Source organism: Phyllostomus discolor, chromosome 5 (genome assembly GCF_004126475.2).
Source record: "Phyllostomus discolor isolate MPI-MPIP mPhyDis1 chromosome 5, mPhyDis1.pri.v3, whole genome shotgun sequence".
Taxonomy (NCBI): Eukaryota; Metazoa; Chordata; class Mammalia; order Chiroptera; family Phyllostomidae; genus Phyllostomus; species Phyllostomus discolor.
In genome coordinates this window covers 122,298,061-122,311,169 of record NC_040907.2, presented here as the reverse complement: position 1 = coordinate 122,311,169, position 13,109 = coordinate 122,298,061, and the positions used below count along the sequence as shown (strand labels likewise).

Below are 13,109 nucleotides of genomic sequence, written 5' to 3'. Positions count from 1 at the left end.
TAGCAACAAGAAAAATAAAATACCTAGGAATAAACCTAACCAAGGAGGTAAAAGACCTATACTCAGACAACTACACAACACTGAAGAAAGAAATCAAGGAAGACACAAATAAATGAAAGCGTATACTGTGTTCATGGACTGGAAGAATTAACATCATCAAAATGTCCATACAACCCAAAGCAATTTATACATTCAGTGCAATCCCTACTAAAATACCAATGACATATTTCACAGGCATAAAACAAACACTTCAAAAATTCATATGAAACCATGAACAACCCCAAGTAGTCACAGCAATTTTGAGAAAGAAGAGCAAAGGAGGAGGGATCCCAATACCTGATATCAAACTATATTACAAGGCCATTGTAATCAAAACATTGTGGTACTGGCATAAGAACAGACACATGGACCAATGGAACAGAACAGAGAGCCCATAAATAAACCCAAGTCTCTGGTCAATTAATATTCAACAAATGGGGCAGCAGCATAAAATGGAGTAAGAATAGCCTCTTCAACAAATGGTGTTGGGAGAGCTGGACAGCTACATGCAAAAAAAGAAACTCAATCACCAACTTACAACATACACAAAAATAAACTCAAGGTGGATAAAAGATTTAAATATAAGTCATGACACCATTAAAGTCCTAGAGCAGAACATAGGCAGGAAAATCTCAGATATTCCATGCAGCAATTTTTTCAGGGATATGTCCACTAGAGCAAGGGACATAAAGGAAAGAATAAACAAATGGGATCTCATCAAAATAAAAAGCTTCTGCACAGCTAAAGAAAACAGTATTAAAATAAAAAGAGAACCAACTGTATGGAAAAACATATTTGCCAATGATACCTCAGACAAGGGTTTGATCTCTGAAATATATGAAGAACTCACACAGCTCTACTCTAAGAAGACAAGCAACCCAATTAAAAAATGGGCAAAGGACTTGAACAGACACTTCTCCAAGGAGGACATACAGAGGGTCCAGAGACATACGAAAAGATGCTCAGTATTGCTAGCTATCAGAGAGATGCAAATTAAAATCACAATGAGATACCACTTCGCACCATTAATAATGGCCATCATAAACAAAGCAACAAACAAGTTTTGGAGAAGATGCAAAGAAAAGGGAACCCTAGTGTACTTGGAATGCAGACTGGCGCAGCCACTGTGGAAAACAGTTTGACATTTCCTCAGAAGACCAAAAATGGAACTGCCTTTTGACTTAGCAATTCCCCTGCTGGGATTATATCCTAAGAACACTGAAGCACCAATCCAAAAGAACTATGCATCCCAATGTTCATAGCAGCACAACTTATAATAGCCAAGTGCTGGAAGCAACCTAAATGCCCATCAGTAAATGAGTGGATCAAAAATCTATGGTACCTTTACACAATGGAATTCTACACAGCAGAAAGAAAGGAGCTCCTACCCTTTGTGACAGCATGGATGGGACTGGAGAGCATTATGCTAAGTGAAATAAGCCAGGCAGTGAAAAACAAATACCATATGATCTCACCTTTACCTGGAACCTAATCAACAAAACAAACAAGCAAGCAAAGTATAACTAGACGCTGAAATTGAAAACCCGCTGACAGTGACCAGAGGGGAGAGGGGAGGGGATTATAGGGGAAAAGGGTGAAGGGTTTGCAGGAACCATTATAAAGGACACATGGACATAACAAGTTGGGGGTGGGGAGAGCTGGTATGGTGGGGAAGGGTGGGGTAAAAGGCAGAAAACTACTTGAACAACAATAAAAAATATTCAAAAATTTAAAAAATAGTTTTTCTAGTATTTTGGAATCTGCGCCTCCTTATTCATAATGGAATGCATAATCTGAATTTAATCATGATGAAATATCAGATAAACCCAAAATGAGAATCACTGTATTAAAGAAAGAGTAAAAGATGACTATATTCTTCAAAAATATTCCTGTCACAAAAGTCAGAGAAAGACTGAGGAAATGTTCAAGATTAAAGAACACTAAAAATACAATAAATCTTAGAGTAGATCCTATTCTAGGGGGAAAATATGCTGTAAAGGACATTATTGGGCCATTGCAATATGGACAGTAGATTAGATAACAGTATTATAACAGTGTTAAAGAAATTGATGGCTGTGGTTATGTAAGAGAATAACCTCATTCTCAGGAAAGACACAGCAAGATATTTAAAAGAGACATGATAAATGCAAACTTGTTCTCAATAGTTTGGGGGAGGGAATTTCATAAAGAAAATATATGTACACAAAAGGAGCAAAATGTTAATAATAAAAACATCTGGATGAAAGATAAATGGGTGCTTTTTGTAGTATTTTTAATCTTGCAACTTTTCTGAATTTGAAATTACTTCCAAATGTTTTTAACACTTTATACCAGCTAATAATTAAAAATATAAACTTAAAAAATTATATTGGAGCCCTGGCTGGCGTAGCTCAGTGGATTGAGCACAGGCTGCGAACCAAAGTGTCGCAGGTTCAATTCCCAGTCAGGCTACATGCCTGGGTTGCAGGCCATGACCTCCAGCAACCACACATTGATGTTTCTCTCTCTCTCTCTTTCTCCCTCCCTTCCCTCTCTAAAAATAAATAAATAAAATCTTTAAAAAAAAAGAGGTAAAATAAGGATCTAACTCAGTTTGTTTTAAAAAAGATTATATTGGTAAAATTATGCTAGGTGAAATAAGCCAGACACAAACAGACAAATAGTGGTATGATCCTACTCACATGAGTACCTAGAACAGGCAAACTCAGAGAGATAGAAAGTAGAATAGCAGTTACCAGTGGCCAGAAGTAGAGGGAAATGGAGAGTTATTGTTTAATTAGTATGGAGTTTTGGGGAGTGTTGGGCAAGTTCTGGAAATTGATAGAGGTAATAGTTACACAACATTGCAAAATATATTTAATGGCATGAATATACTGAGATGGTTAAAATGGTAAATTTTAGGTTATATATATTTTACATAATAAAAAAATTATCTTGGAGTTGTTTAGTTATAAAAGGTTCTCTGTGATTCTTCAACTATAAGCTCCCTTTGTTTATTTAAACCATTTTACACAACTTTTAAGATTCACATCAACTACAGGTTCCAATTATAATTGATTATGTACCATCTGTAGTTCATCTCAGTTGGTTTTTAAAAATAGATTATTGAAAAACTGATATTCACCTGGGACAAAAGTCTTAGCTTTTTTCTGCTTCCAGGTTTTCCAGTTGTCAAAGCAGATGTTTCTCCAGAGTTCTTGCCTTCAGTCATCAGCTAGCTGTTCTCTTAGAGAGACGATGCTGGTGCCTGTGCTTCCCAAAAATATTTCATAAACACGCACTTTTCCTTTTCTCACAAAGATTATACCAGGAGGAATGAGGAAAACAGATGTTGCTTATAAGGCCCCTAATAGACGTGTTTCCATTGTAAGCTGATCTGACTCTGAATTTGGCATCTGCTCCATTCACTGTGGTGGGCTGTGCATTTAGTCTCACAGTTTGGCTGAAAGTTAATATTGACCTTTGACTGTTACCTGAACACTCAGTGATAAAATGCTCTTACTAAACCCCTTGAGAGAGTGATTTCACATTCTAAGCAAATGTCTTCAAAATACATCACTCCATTTACCAAATTAATTTTATTCTTTGGTTGGGAATACTTACTTATTTTATCTGATACAGAGCATTTCCCAAATCTGACAGGGAAAAAAACCTGTGTGGGCAGAATGGTACAAGAGAAAGGACATAAATCTGTTATAATGTTCTCTACAGGTCATTATACCACAGCTTCTCAATTAACCTCCACCCACCCCCACCCCCCAGGCTGCCCACAGCCGAGCGGGAAGGCCTCGAAGCCTGGCTACAGAGCGGTTTCTCATCATCATCATCTGTCCCTCTGAGTATTGGAGTACTGCTGCAGCAGCTCAGGTTTCCTCCAGAGGGGAGGTAGTCCCAGATTCTACCTAATAAGATGCATGTTACTTGTACAACACTTTTCTTCTTTTTTTATAGTATTTTTACAGTATAATTGACATACAAAAAGTGCACATATTTAAAGTGTACAATATTACAAATGTTGACATAGGTCTACATCTGTGAAGCCTTGCTATGAACACAACCGTTATGCGCCTGATCGCCCTACCCCTTCCTGTGCCAATTTCGATTGTTTCCGGTTTGGAGCTATCACAGCTAAAGCTGCTGTGCATACTCATCTGCACTTATTTGTGTGGATGTATGCTTTCATTTACCTCGGGTTAAATACCTAGAAATAAAGTAACTGGGTCATATGATAGGTGCATGTTTAACCCCTTTAAGACACTGAAAAATAGTTTTCCAAAGTGATCTTATCATTTTATATTCCAGTGGTCAGTATAGTAGTGTTCCAGTTGGTCCATGCCCATGCCAGCACTTGGAGTAGCCAGTGCTCTAGTGAGTGGGCAGTGGTATCTAGCTGTGCCATTTTCTAATGAATAGGATGGTGAATATCATGTGATTATTTGGCATCTCTTTTTTTAAATTACTTTATTGTTGTTCAATTACAGTCGTCTGCATTTTCCACCCACCACTCTCCCCCACCCCAGTCAAACCCACCTCCCTCCCTTGCTTCCACCCTCCCCCTTGGTTTTGTCCATGTGTCCTTTACAGCAGTTCCTGAAAACCCTTCTCCCCATTGTCCCCTCCCCCCTCCCCTCTGGTTACTGTCAGATTATTCTTAATTTCAATGTCTCTGGTTATATTTTGCTTGCTTTTTTCTTTTGTTGATTGTGTTCCAGTTAAAGGTGAGATCATATGGTATTTGTCTTTCACTGCCTGGCTTATTTCACTTAGCATAATGCTCTCCAGTCCCATCCATGCTGTCACAAAGGGTAGGGGCTCCTTCCTTCTTTCTGCTGCATAGTATTCCATTGTGTAAAGGTACCATAGTTTTTTGATCCACTCATTTACTGATGGGCATTTAGGTTGCTTCCAGCACTTGGCTATTATAAGTTGTGCTGCTATGAACATTGGGGTGCATAGTTCTTTTGGATTGGTGCTTCAGTTTTCTTAGGATATAATCCCAGCAGCGGAATTGCTGGGTCAAAAGGCAGTTCCATTTTTAATTCTCTGAGGAAATTCTACTGTTTTCCACAGTGGCTGCACCAGTCTGCATTCCCAGTACACTAGGGTTCCCTTTTCTTTGCATCTTCTCCAAAACTTGTTTGTTGCTTTGTTTATGATGGCCATTATTAATGGTGTGAAGTGGTATCTCACTGTGGTTTTTCTGCATCTCTTCACCTTCTTTGCTAAAGTGTTTCTTTGACACTCTTGCCCATTTTTTGTTGGGTTGTTTCTTGTTTTTGAGGTATGAAAGTATTCAATTTGGCAAAGTCCAAATTATGTTTCTTTTGTAAAAGTTTGTATTTTTTTTATGTCTTAGTACCTTTGGCAAATTCAAAAGCACTGATTTTTTTCTTGTTTTTTTCTCAGAGTTTTATATTTTCAGCTCTTATATTTAGATCTATGATCACTTTCAAGTTAATTTTTGCACATGATATGAGGTAAGGATTGAAGTTTTTGTTTTCTTTACATATGGCTGTTCTAAGACCATTGGTTTAAAAGATTATCATTTCCCCATTGGCTTGCTTTGATGCCTTTGTCAAAAAGCAACTGACTGTACAGAGTAGATTTATATCTGGGGTCTCCGTTCAGTTGATCTGTGTCTGTCTTTGTGCCAACACCACAGTGTCTCAACTCCTTTAGTTCTGTAAGTTTTAAAGCAAGTAGTCTTTTTCAGATTTGTGTTTTGACTAATCTAAATCCTTTGCATTTCCACATAAATTTTAGAATCAGCTTATTCATTTCTATATGCAAATCTTACTGGAATTTTGACTGGTATTTTGAATCAGTAGAAAAATTTCTGTAGAATTGATAACAGTATTTTTTTTATCCTCACCTGAGAAGATATTTATTCATTTTAGAGAGAAAGGAAGGGAGAGAAGGAGAGAGAAATATATCAATCAGTTACCTCCCAAACGTGCCCCAACCAGGGATCAAACTCATGACCTTTTGGCATACAGGGCAATGCTCCTGCCAGCTGAGCCCTCCAGCCAGGGCCTGATAACAATGTTGAATCTTCTGATCTATGAATACTTTATATCTCTATTTATTTAAATTTCTTTTATTTCTCTCAGCATATTTTGCCATTTTCAGTATGCAGGGCATACACAACTTTTGTTAGATGTATCAGTAGGTTTTTCCATATTTGATGGTATGGTAAACAGTATTTTTAGTATCATTTTCTAATTGTTCATTGCTAGTATATACAATTGCTGTATATACACACATTACTAGTATGGAAATTCATTTGGCTTTTATATAATGATCTTCTATTCTCACCTTTAACAAATTTACTTAGTAATTTTTTAAAAAATATATTTTATTGATTATGCTATTACAGTTGTCCCATTTCACCCTCTTTATTCCCCTCTGCCCTGTATACCCCCTCCCACCCACATTCTCCCCCTTTAGTTCATGCCCATGGGTCATACATATAAGTTCTTTGGCTTCTACATTTCCCATACTATTCTTAACCTCCCTCTACCTATTTTCTACCTACCATTTATGCTACTTATTCTTTGTACCTTTTTCCCCCTCTCCCCCCTCACTCCATGTGATCTCCTTTTCTGTGATTCTGTTCCTGTTTTAGTTTTTTGCTTGGTTTGTTTTTGTTTTTGTTTTAAGTGTGGTTGTTAATAACTATGAGTTTGCTGTCATTTTACTGTTCATAGCTTTTATCTTATTTTTCTTAGATAAATCCCTTTAGCATTTCATATAATAAGGGCTTAGTGATGATGAACTCCTTTAACTTGACCTTATCTGGAAGCACTTGACCTACCCTTCCATTCTAAATGAAAGCTTTGCTGGATAGAGGAATCTTGGATGTAGGTCCTTGCCCTTCATGACTTCAAATACTTCTTTCCAGCTCCTTCTTGCCTGCAAGGTTTCTTTTGAAAAATCAGCTGACAGTTTTATGGGAACTCCTTTGTAGATTACTGTCTCCTTATCCCTTGTTGCTTCTAAGATTCTCTCCTTCTCTTTTATCTTGGGTAAGTTAATTATGATGTGTGTTGGTGTGTTCCTCCTTGAGTCCAACTTCTTTGGGACTCTCTGAGCTTCCTGTACTTCCTGGAAGTTTATTTCCTTTGCCAGATTGGGGAAGTTCTCCTTTATTATTTGTTCAAGTAACTTTTCCACTTGTTGCTCTTCCTCTTCTCCTTCTGGTACCCCTATAATTCGGATGGTGGAACGTTTAAAGATGTCCTGAGGGTTCCTAAGCCTCTCCTCATTTTTCTGAATTCTTGTTTCTTTATTCTGTTCTAGTTGAATGTTTATTTCTTCCTTCTGGTCCACACTGTTGATTTGAGTCCCAGTTTCCTTCCCATCACTGTTGGTTTCCTGTACATTTTCCTTTATTTCACTTAGCATAGTCTTCATTTTTTCATCCAACTTACAACCATGCTCAACCAATTCTTTGAGCATCCTGATTACCAGTGTTTTGAACTGTGCATCTGATAGGCTGGCTATCTCTTCGTTGCTTAGTTGTATATTTTTGGAGCTTTGATCTGTTCTTTCATTTGGGCCATTTTTTTTTCTCTTGACTTACCTGTCACACAGCAAGGGGTTGAGCCTAGGAGTTCACCAGGGCAGGAAACCCATGTTGCTGGTTTGTGACACTGTATGTGGGGGAGGGGTCCAAGAGGGAACAATGGCACTTGCTGGGCTCTCTGACAGTTTTCAGTCACTTCTCCTGCTACCCACAAGCAAAGTGGGCCCTTCTGGTGCTGATTCCTGGGTGGGTGGGTTTGTGCACATTTTAGGACCCTGTGGGTCTCTCCAACAAACTCTCTTGTGAGACTGGGAGTTTCTCTTGCTGCCGCCTCAAGCCCCACAGGTGTTTTCAATCAGAGGTTTGAGGCTTTATTTCCCTGCGCTGGAACCCTGGGTTGTGCTGTCCGTCTCGTTCCCCAGTTGTTCCTCCCGGTTTATCTGCATACAGATGTGGGACTGCCCTCCACCAGTTACCACCTTGCTTGCAAGTCCTCTCTACCTGTCTGCCTATCTGCACTCCTCCTACCAGTCTGGATGAATGTTTCTTCTTAAATTTCTTTATTGTCAGACTTCCATACAGTTCTCTTTTCTGCCAGTTCTGGTTGGTTTTCTGTTTTTAAGTTGTTGTTGTCTTTCTTTTGGTTGTGCAAGGAGGCACAGTGTGTCTACGTACCCCTCCATCTTGGCCAGAAGTCATAACTTGTTTTCTAGAACTTTTTTTCCATAAGATTTTCTGCGTAGACCAGGTTTTCCCCAATGTGGGCATTACTGGGGTTACAGGGTATTTGGCAGCATTCCTAGGCTCTAGATGCCAGCAGCACTTGGGCCCCAGGTACGACAGACAAAACGGGTTGCAGACATTGCCGGATGTGCCCTGGGGGCAGGATTGCCTGCTGCTGAGAACCAAAGACATAGACAGTCTTGCCATTTGCATATAAAGACAGTTTTGCTTCTATTTCAATCTTTATGCCTTTTATTTATTTATTTATTTTTTGCCTGTTGCACTGGCTAGAGTCTCAAGTACAGTGTTTAAGAGTATTCTTAAGAACATTCTTGCCTTGTTCTTAATCCTAAGGGGAAAACATTATATCATCAAACATTAAGAATGATATTAACTGTAAGTTTTTCAGTAATGCCCTTTACTGGGTTGAGGAAGTTTCCTTTTCTTCCTAGTTTGCTGAAAGTTTTAATTAGCAATGGATGTTGGATTTTGTGAAATGTTTTTTCAGTATCATTGGGGTGATCCTGTGATTGTCTTAGTTAATATGGTAAATTGCATTGTTTTTTTTAAATTTTATTTATTGATTTTTAGAGAGAAAGGAAGGGGAAAGAGACACACACATACATGAGTTTGTTGTTCCACTTATTTTATGCATTCACTGGTTGATTCTTGTATCTGCCCTGGCTGAGGATCGAACCCTCAACCTTGACCTATTGGGACAATGCTCTGACCAACTGAGCCACCCAGCCTGGGCCATTAATTGATGTTTTTTTGAATGTTAAACTTACATTCCTAGGATAAATTACACCTGATCATAATTTATGATCTTTTAAAATAAACTATTGGATTTGATATGCTAAAATTTTCTTTATAATATTTGCATATTTTGTGATTATGTTACCAGAATAATTCTGGCTTCAAATTAATTCTCAGAGTATTTCCTCCCAACTCCTTCTGAAGTATTTCTGAAGTATGTGTATAGCATTGATGTTAGTTTTTCCTTATATATTTGTGACACCCTCTAGACCTGAAATTTTCTTTATAGGAAACTTTTTAACTACAAAAATCAATGTATTGGACTGATACAGGCTCTTCGGGTTATCTATTTCTTCCTGCGTGAGTTTTGATAGCTTGCATCTTTCCAGGAATTTGTCGATTTCATCTAATTTGTCAAATCGAGTGGTATAACGTTGTTAAAAATGTCTCCTTATTATCCTTTCAGAGTGTAGATTCTATAATGATAGCACTTCTCTTATTCCCAGCATCGGTGATTTATGTCATGTCTCTTTTTTCCTGACCAGTCTGCCTAGATACTCAGCTTTGTCCTATTTGGACTCCCCCTTCCATCTGTCCAACTCGGTGGAACTGCCGAGCTCTGCCTGGGTTGTTCCTCCCCCTGTTGTGGCCTGGGAACTCTTGGGAGTAAGTTAGAGCAATTTTACGGTTTTCCTCATCTGTCCTTCTTTCACCGGTTGTTCGTGGCTGATGTACAGTAATTGAAAATCTTTGTTTCAAGCCAGGCAGTGAAAGACAAATACCACATGATATCACCTTTAACAGGAATCTAAACAACAAAACAAAACAAAACAAAAAACTAGCAAAATATAACCAAAGACACTGAAATAGGGGATAGTCTGACAGTGGCCAGAGGGGAGAGAAGAGGGAATTTCAGGGGGGAATGGGTAGGGATTACAGGAACAAATTTGGAGGACACATGGACAAAAACTAGGGGTGGGGGGTAATGGGGGGAAGGGGGGAGGGTTGGGTGGAGGGGCTGGAACGGGAGTAGGGGGGAGAAAACTGTAAAAAAAAAAAGAAAAAAGAAAATCTTTGTTTCATATACTTTGTCTTTATTTTAGTTGTTTCTGGAGAAGAGTAAATCTGGTTCCTTTTGTTCATCTTGGTCAGAAGCAGAAGTCCTCAATACTGTTTTCCACCTTATTATATTTATTTTAGTATCAAGCTGGTCCATGGTGCTTAACTATACAAATTACTTCACTCTTGCTTCTGGGAGTGAAAGAGAAATGTAAAGTCCTTCAATAACTTTTAAAAATATTTTTAAGACTTTTATTTATTTTATTTTTAGAGAGAGGGGATGTGAGGGTGAGAGAAAGAGAAACATCAGTGTGCAAGATAAACATTGATAGGTTGCCTCAATCCAGTCATGTGCTCTAGGGAATCGAACCGTCAACCTTTCCATTTGCAGGATGATGCCCAACGCACTGAGCCTGGCCAGTCAGGGCTGTCCTTTATTTTTCAACTCCTAAGTTTATACTTAGACATCTAGATGATAGCATTTTGTCCAAAATAACATTCTTGGAATAACAACAGTACAGAGGGAATCCAAAGAAATAGGGAAAAGGATAAGTAATAACTTCTCAGCTGTAAAGACCCAAGAAAATATTATTTAGCTAGTATTTTTTTTTTAGAGAGGGAAGGGAGGGAGAGAGAGAGAGAGAGAGAGAAACATCAATGTGAAGTTGCTGGGGGCCATGACCTACAACCCAGGCATGTGCCCTGACTGGGAATCGAACCTGCAACACTTTGGTTCACGGCCTATGCTCAATCCACTGAGCTATGCCAACCAGGCTGGCTAGTATTTCTTAATCTCAATCTTTTAATGTCAAAGCTAAAGGAGAAAGAATAATAATGTAAGCTTAGATAGTTAGTTGTCATGTCCCGCGTTGAGCTCTTTAAAAGAAATACTAGGGAAAGCTTGTGGTGTTTGGGGGAAGATCTCCATAACAGACTGAAGACTGGGGTAGGCATATAGACCATTTTCTGGTCTGACTCAGTGACATTTCTGAGCTGCTACCCAGTGCTCATGTTCTTCCCTTCGTCTCTGTTTCAGGTTTCCTGTCTCAGCTGGTCTCTGAGAAGCCCCTGACTGAGTGCATCCGAGCTGGCCACTATGCTGCAAACGTCATAATTAAGCGAACTGGCTGCACCTTTCCTGAGAAGCCAGACTTCCACTGATGGAAGAGCAGGAAACCCAGGCCCAGGAGTACAGACACTGCCCTGACTGCTTCCTGAGAATTCCCATATTAATAAAGAAGAAAATTACCTGCCATCCTTTCCTATATAATGTTCATTCTTAATTTAGCAGATATAGTAATGCTCAGTAGACTCTTTATTCTCTCAACAAACTAAAAAAATGATGTTTATTTCCTTAGTGTGATAGTGCCACTTAAATGTCAATTAAACAGGAATATAACATTTCAGTAGAAATGTTTATTTCATTTCAATTACTTTGTAAATTCATGTGTATTTAGCATATCGATCAGGTTTTTTACATTTCTGCTTTGAATGCAGATGCAATTTAATATAACAGACATTTTTAAAGGAATTAATCCTAATACATTAATCTTTAGCTTTTTATACAAGTATATTAATTTAGAGATGTGTGTGTACATATGCACACCATACATATATGTACCACATGTACACATAAATAAGGTACAGAAATATTTATCTTGCCAAGTTATGCCAAATAATTTCTTCAGTGCATAATGAAATAAACTTTAATAATTAAATAACTTGCCAATTATAAGTTATATTAGAATATTCTAATCATAATCTTATATTTACTTATGGTACTCTGTAATTTGATACAGATAAAAACTTGTCATATGGGAATTTCTTCTGTTGTCTTCCTGTGCTCAACAAGCTAAGGAAGAAAGATCATTATTTAATACTGGGCCCTGAAATGATATCAAATTTGGTACTGGGATAGAAAGAACAACATAATACATTGAAAAATAACAGTATTGGAGACCAGTAAGTCACTGTTTTAAGGAAGACAAAATAGATAGATGTATAATAGAACCTGTGGAATCAGACTTAATCACCTCTATATGATCTTGGTCAAATTACTCAGTCTCTTTCAGCTTCAGTTTCCTTTTTGTAAAATGGGATAATGACCCCATGGTCAAGGTCATTGAGATGATTTGAGAGAGAAATCCGATTATAAAATGCTTGGTACAATGCCTAATAAGTGCTTAATGAATGCCTGCTATTTTTATCATAATGATTATTGTTGAAGAAGAAAAAGATATTTATAAAACTAAACCACAGAAAAGGGTTCAAGTTTTTGTTTTGTTTTATGTTTAGGTAAACTTTAAGGTCCATGCTTGCTTGACTTTTCTGAATATTGAAATATAATTCATATGGCATAAAATTTTCCATTTTAAAGTATGCAAATTAGTGATTTTAGTATGTTCGCAAAATTGTGCAGCCATAACCATTATCTAAATCAAGAACCCCCCCAAAAGAAACCCTGTACATCCCAATTTACCCCATTCCCATCCCCTGGCAACTACTAATCTATTTTTTGCCTCTATAAATTTGCCTATTTGGACATTCATTAAAATGGAGTTACATAATGTGTGTTCTTTTGTCCGTCTTCTTTCACTTAGCATGTGTTCAAGGTTCATCCGTTTTGTGGCATGTATCAGTACTTCATCTCTTTTTTTTTTTTTGCCAAATAATATTCCATTGTATAGACTTACCACCTTTTGTTTATTCATTCATCAGTTGAAGGAATTTGGGTTAACACCTTGGCTATTATGAATAATGCTGCTATCAACATTACTGTACAAATTTTTTGTATGGACTCAATGTTTTCAATTTGGGGACAGGGGATACACCTAGGAATAGAACTGCTGGATCACGTGTTGACCTTGTTTAACTTTCTGAGAAGCTGCCAAACGCCTTTCCCTTCTCAAAGCAAGGTTTGAGGGTTCCAGTTCCTTTACATCTTCACGATGGTTGGCTATTACCTGTTTGATTATAGCCAAAGAGTATAAAGTGACATCTCATTGGC

At 37.8% G+C, this 13,109-nt stretch overlaps 1 protein-coding gene across 2 annotated transcripts in view; it reads left to right on the top strand.

Moving 5' to 3' along the window:
* The window catches only part of ADK (adenosine kinase), a 573,035-nt gene extending 560,366 nt beyond the window's left edge, over positions 1–12,669 (top strand). For both annotated transcript variants that reach the window (XM_028511304.2, XM_028511305.2), the window contains exon 11: positions 11,139–12,669. In XM_028511304.2, coding sequence (XP_028367105.1) covers positions 11,139–11,263 — 125 coding nt within the window. In that variant the 3' untranslated portion in view covers positions 11,264–12,669. The remainder of the gene's footprint in view (positions 1–11,138) is intronic.
* The last annotated feature ends 440 nt before the right edge of the window (positions 12,670–13,109 follow it).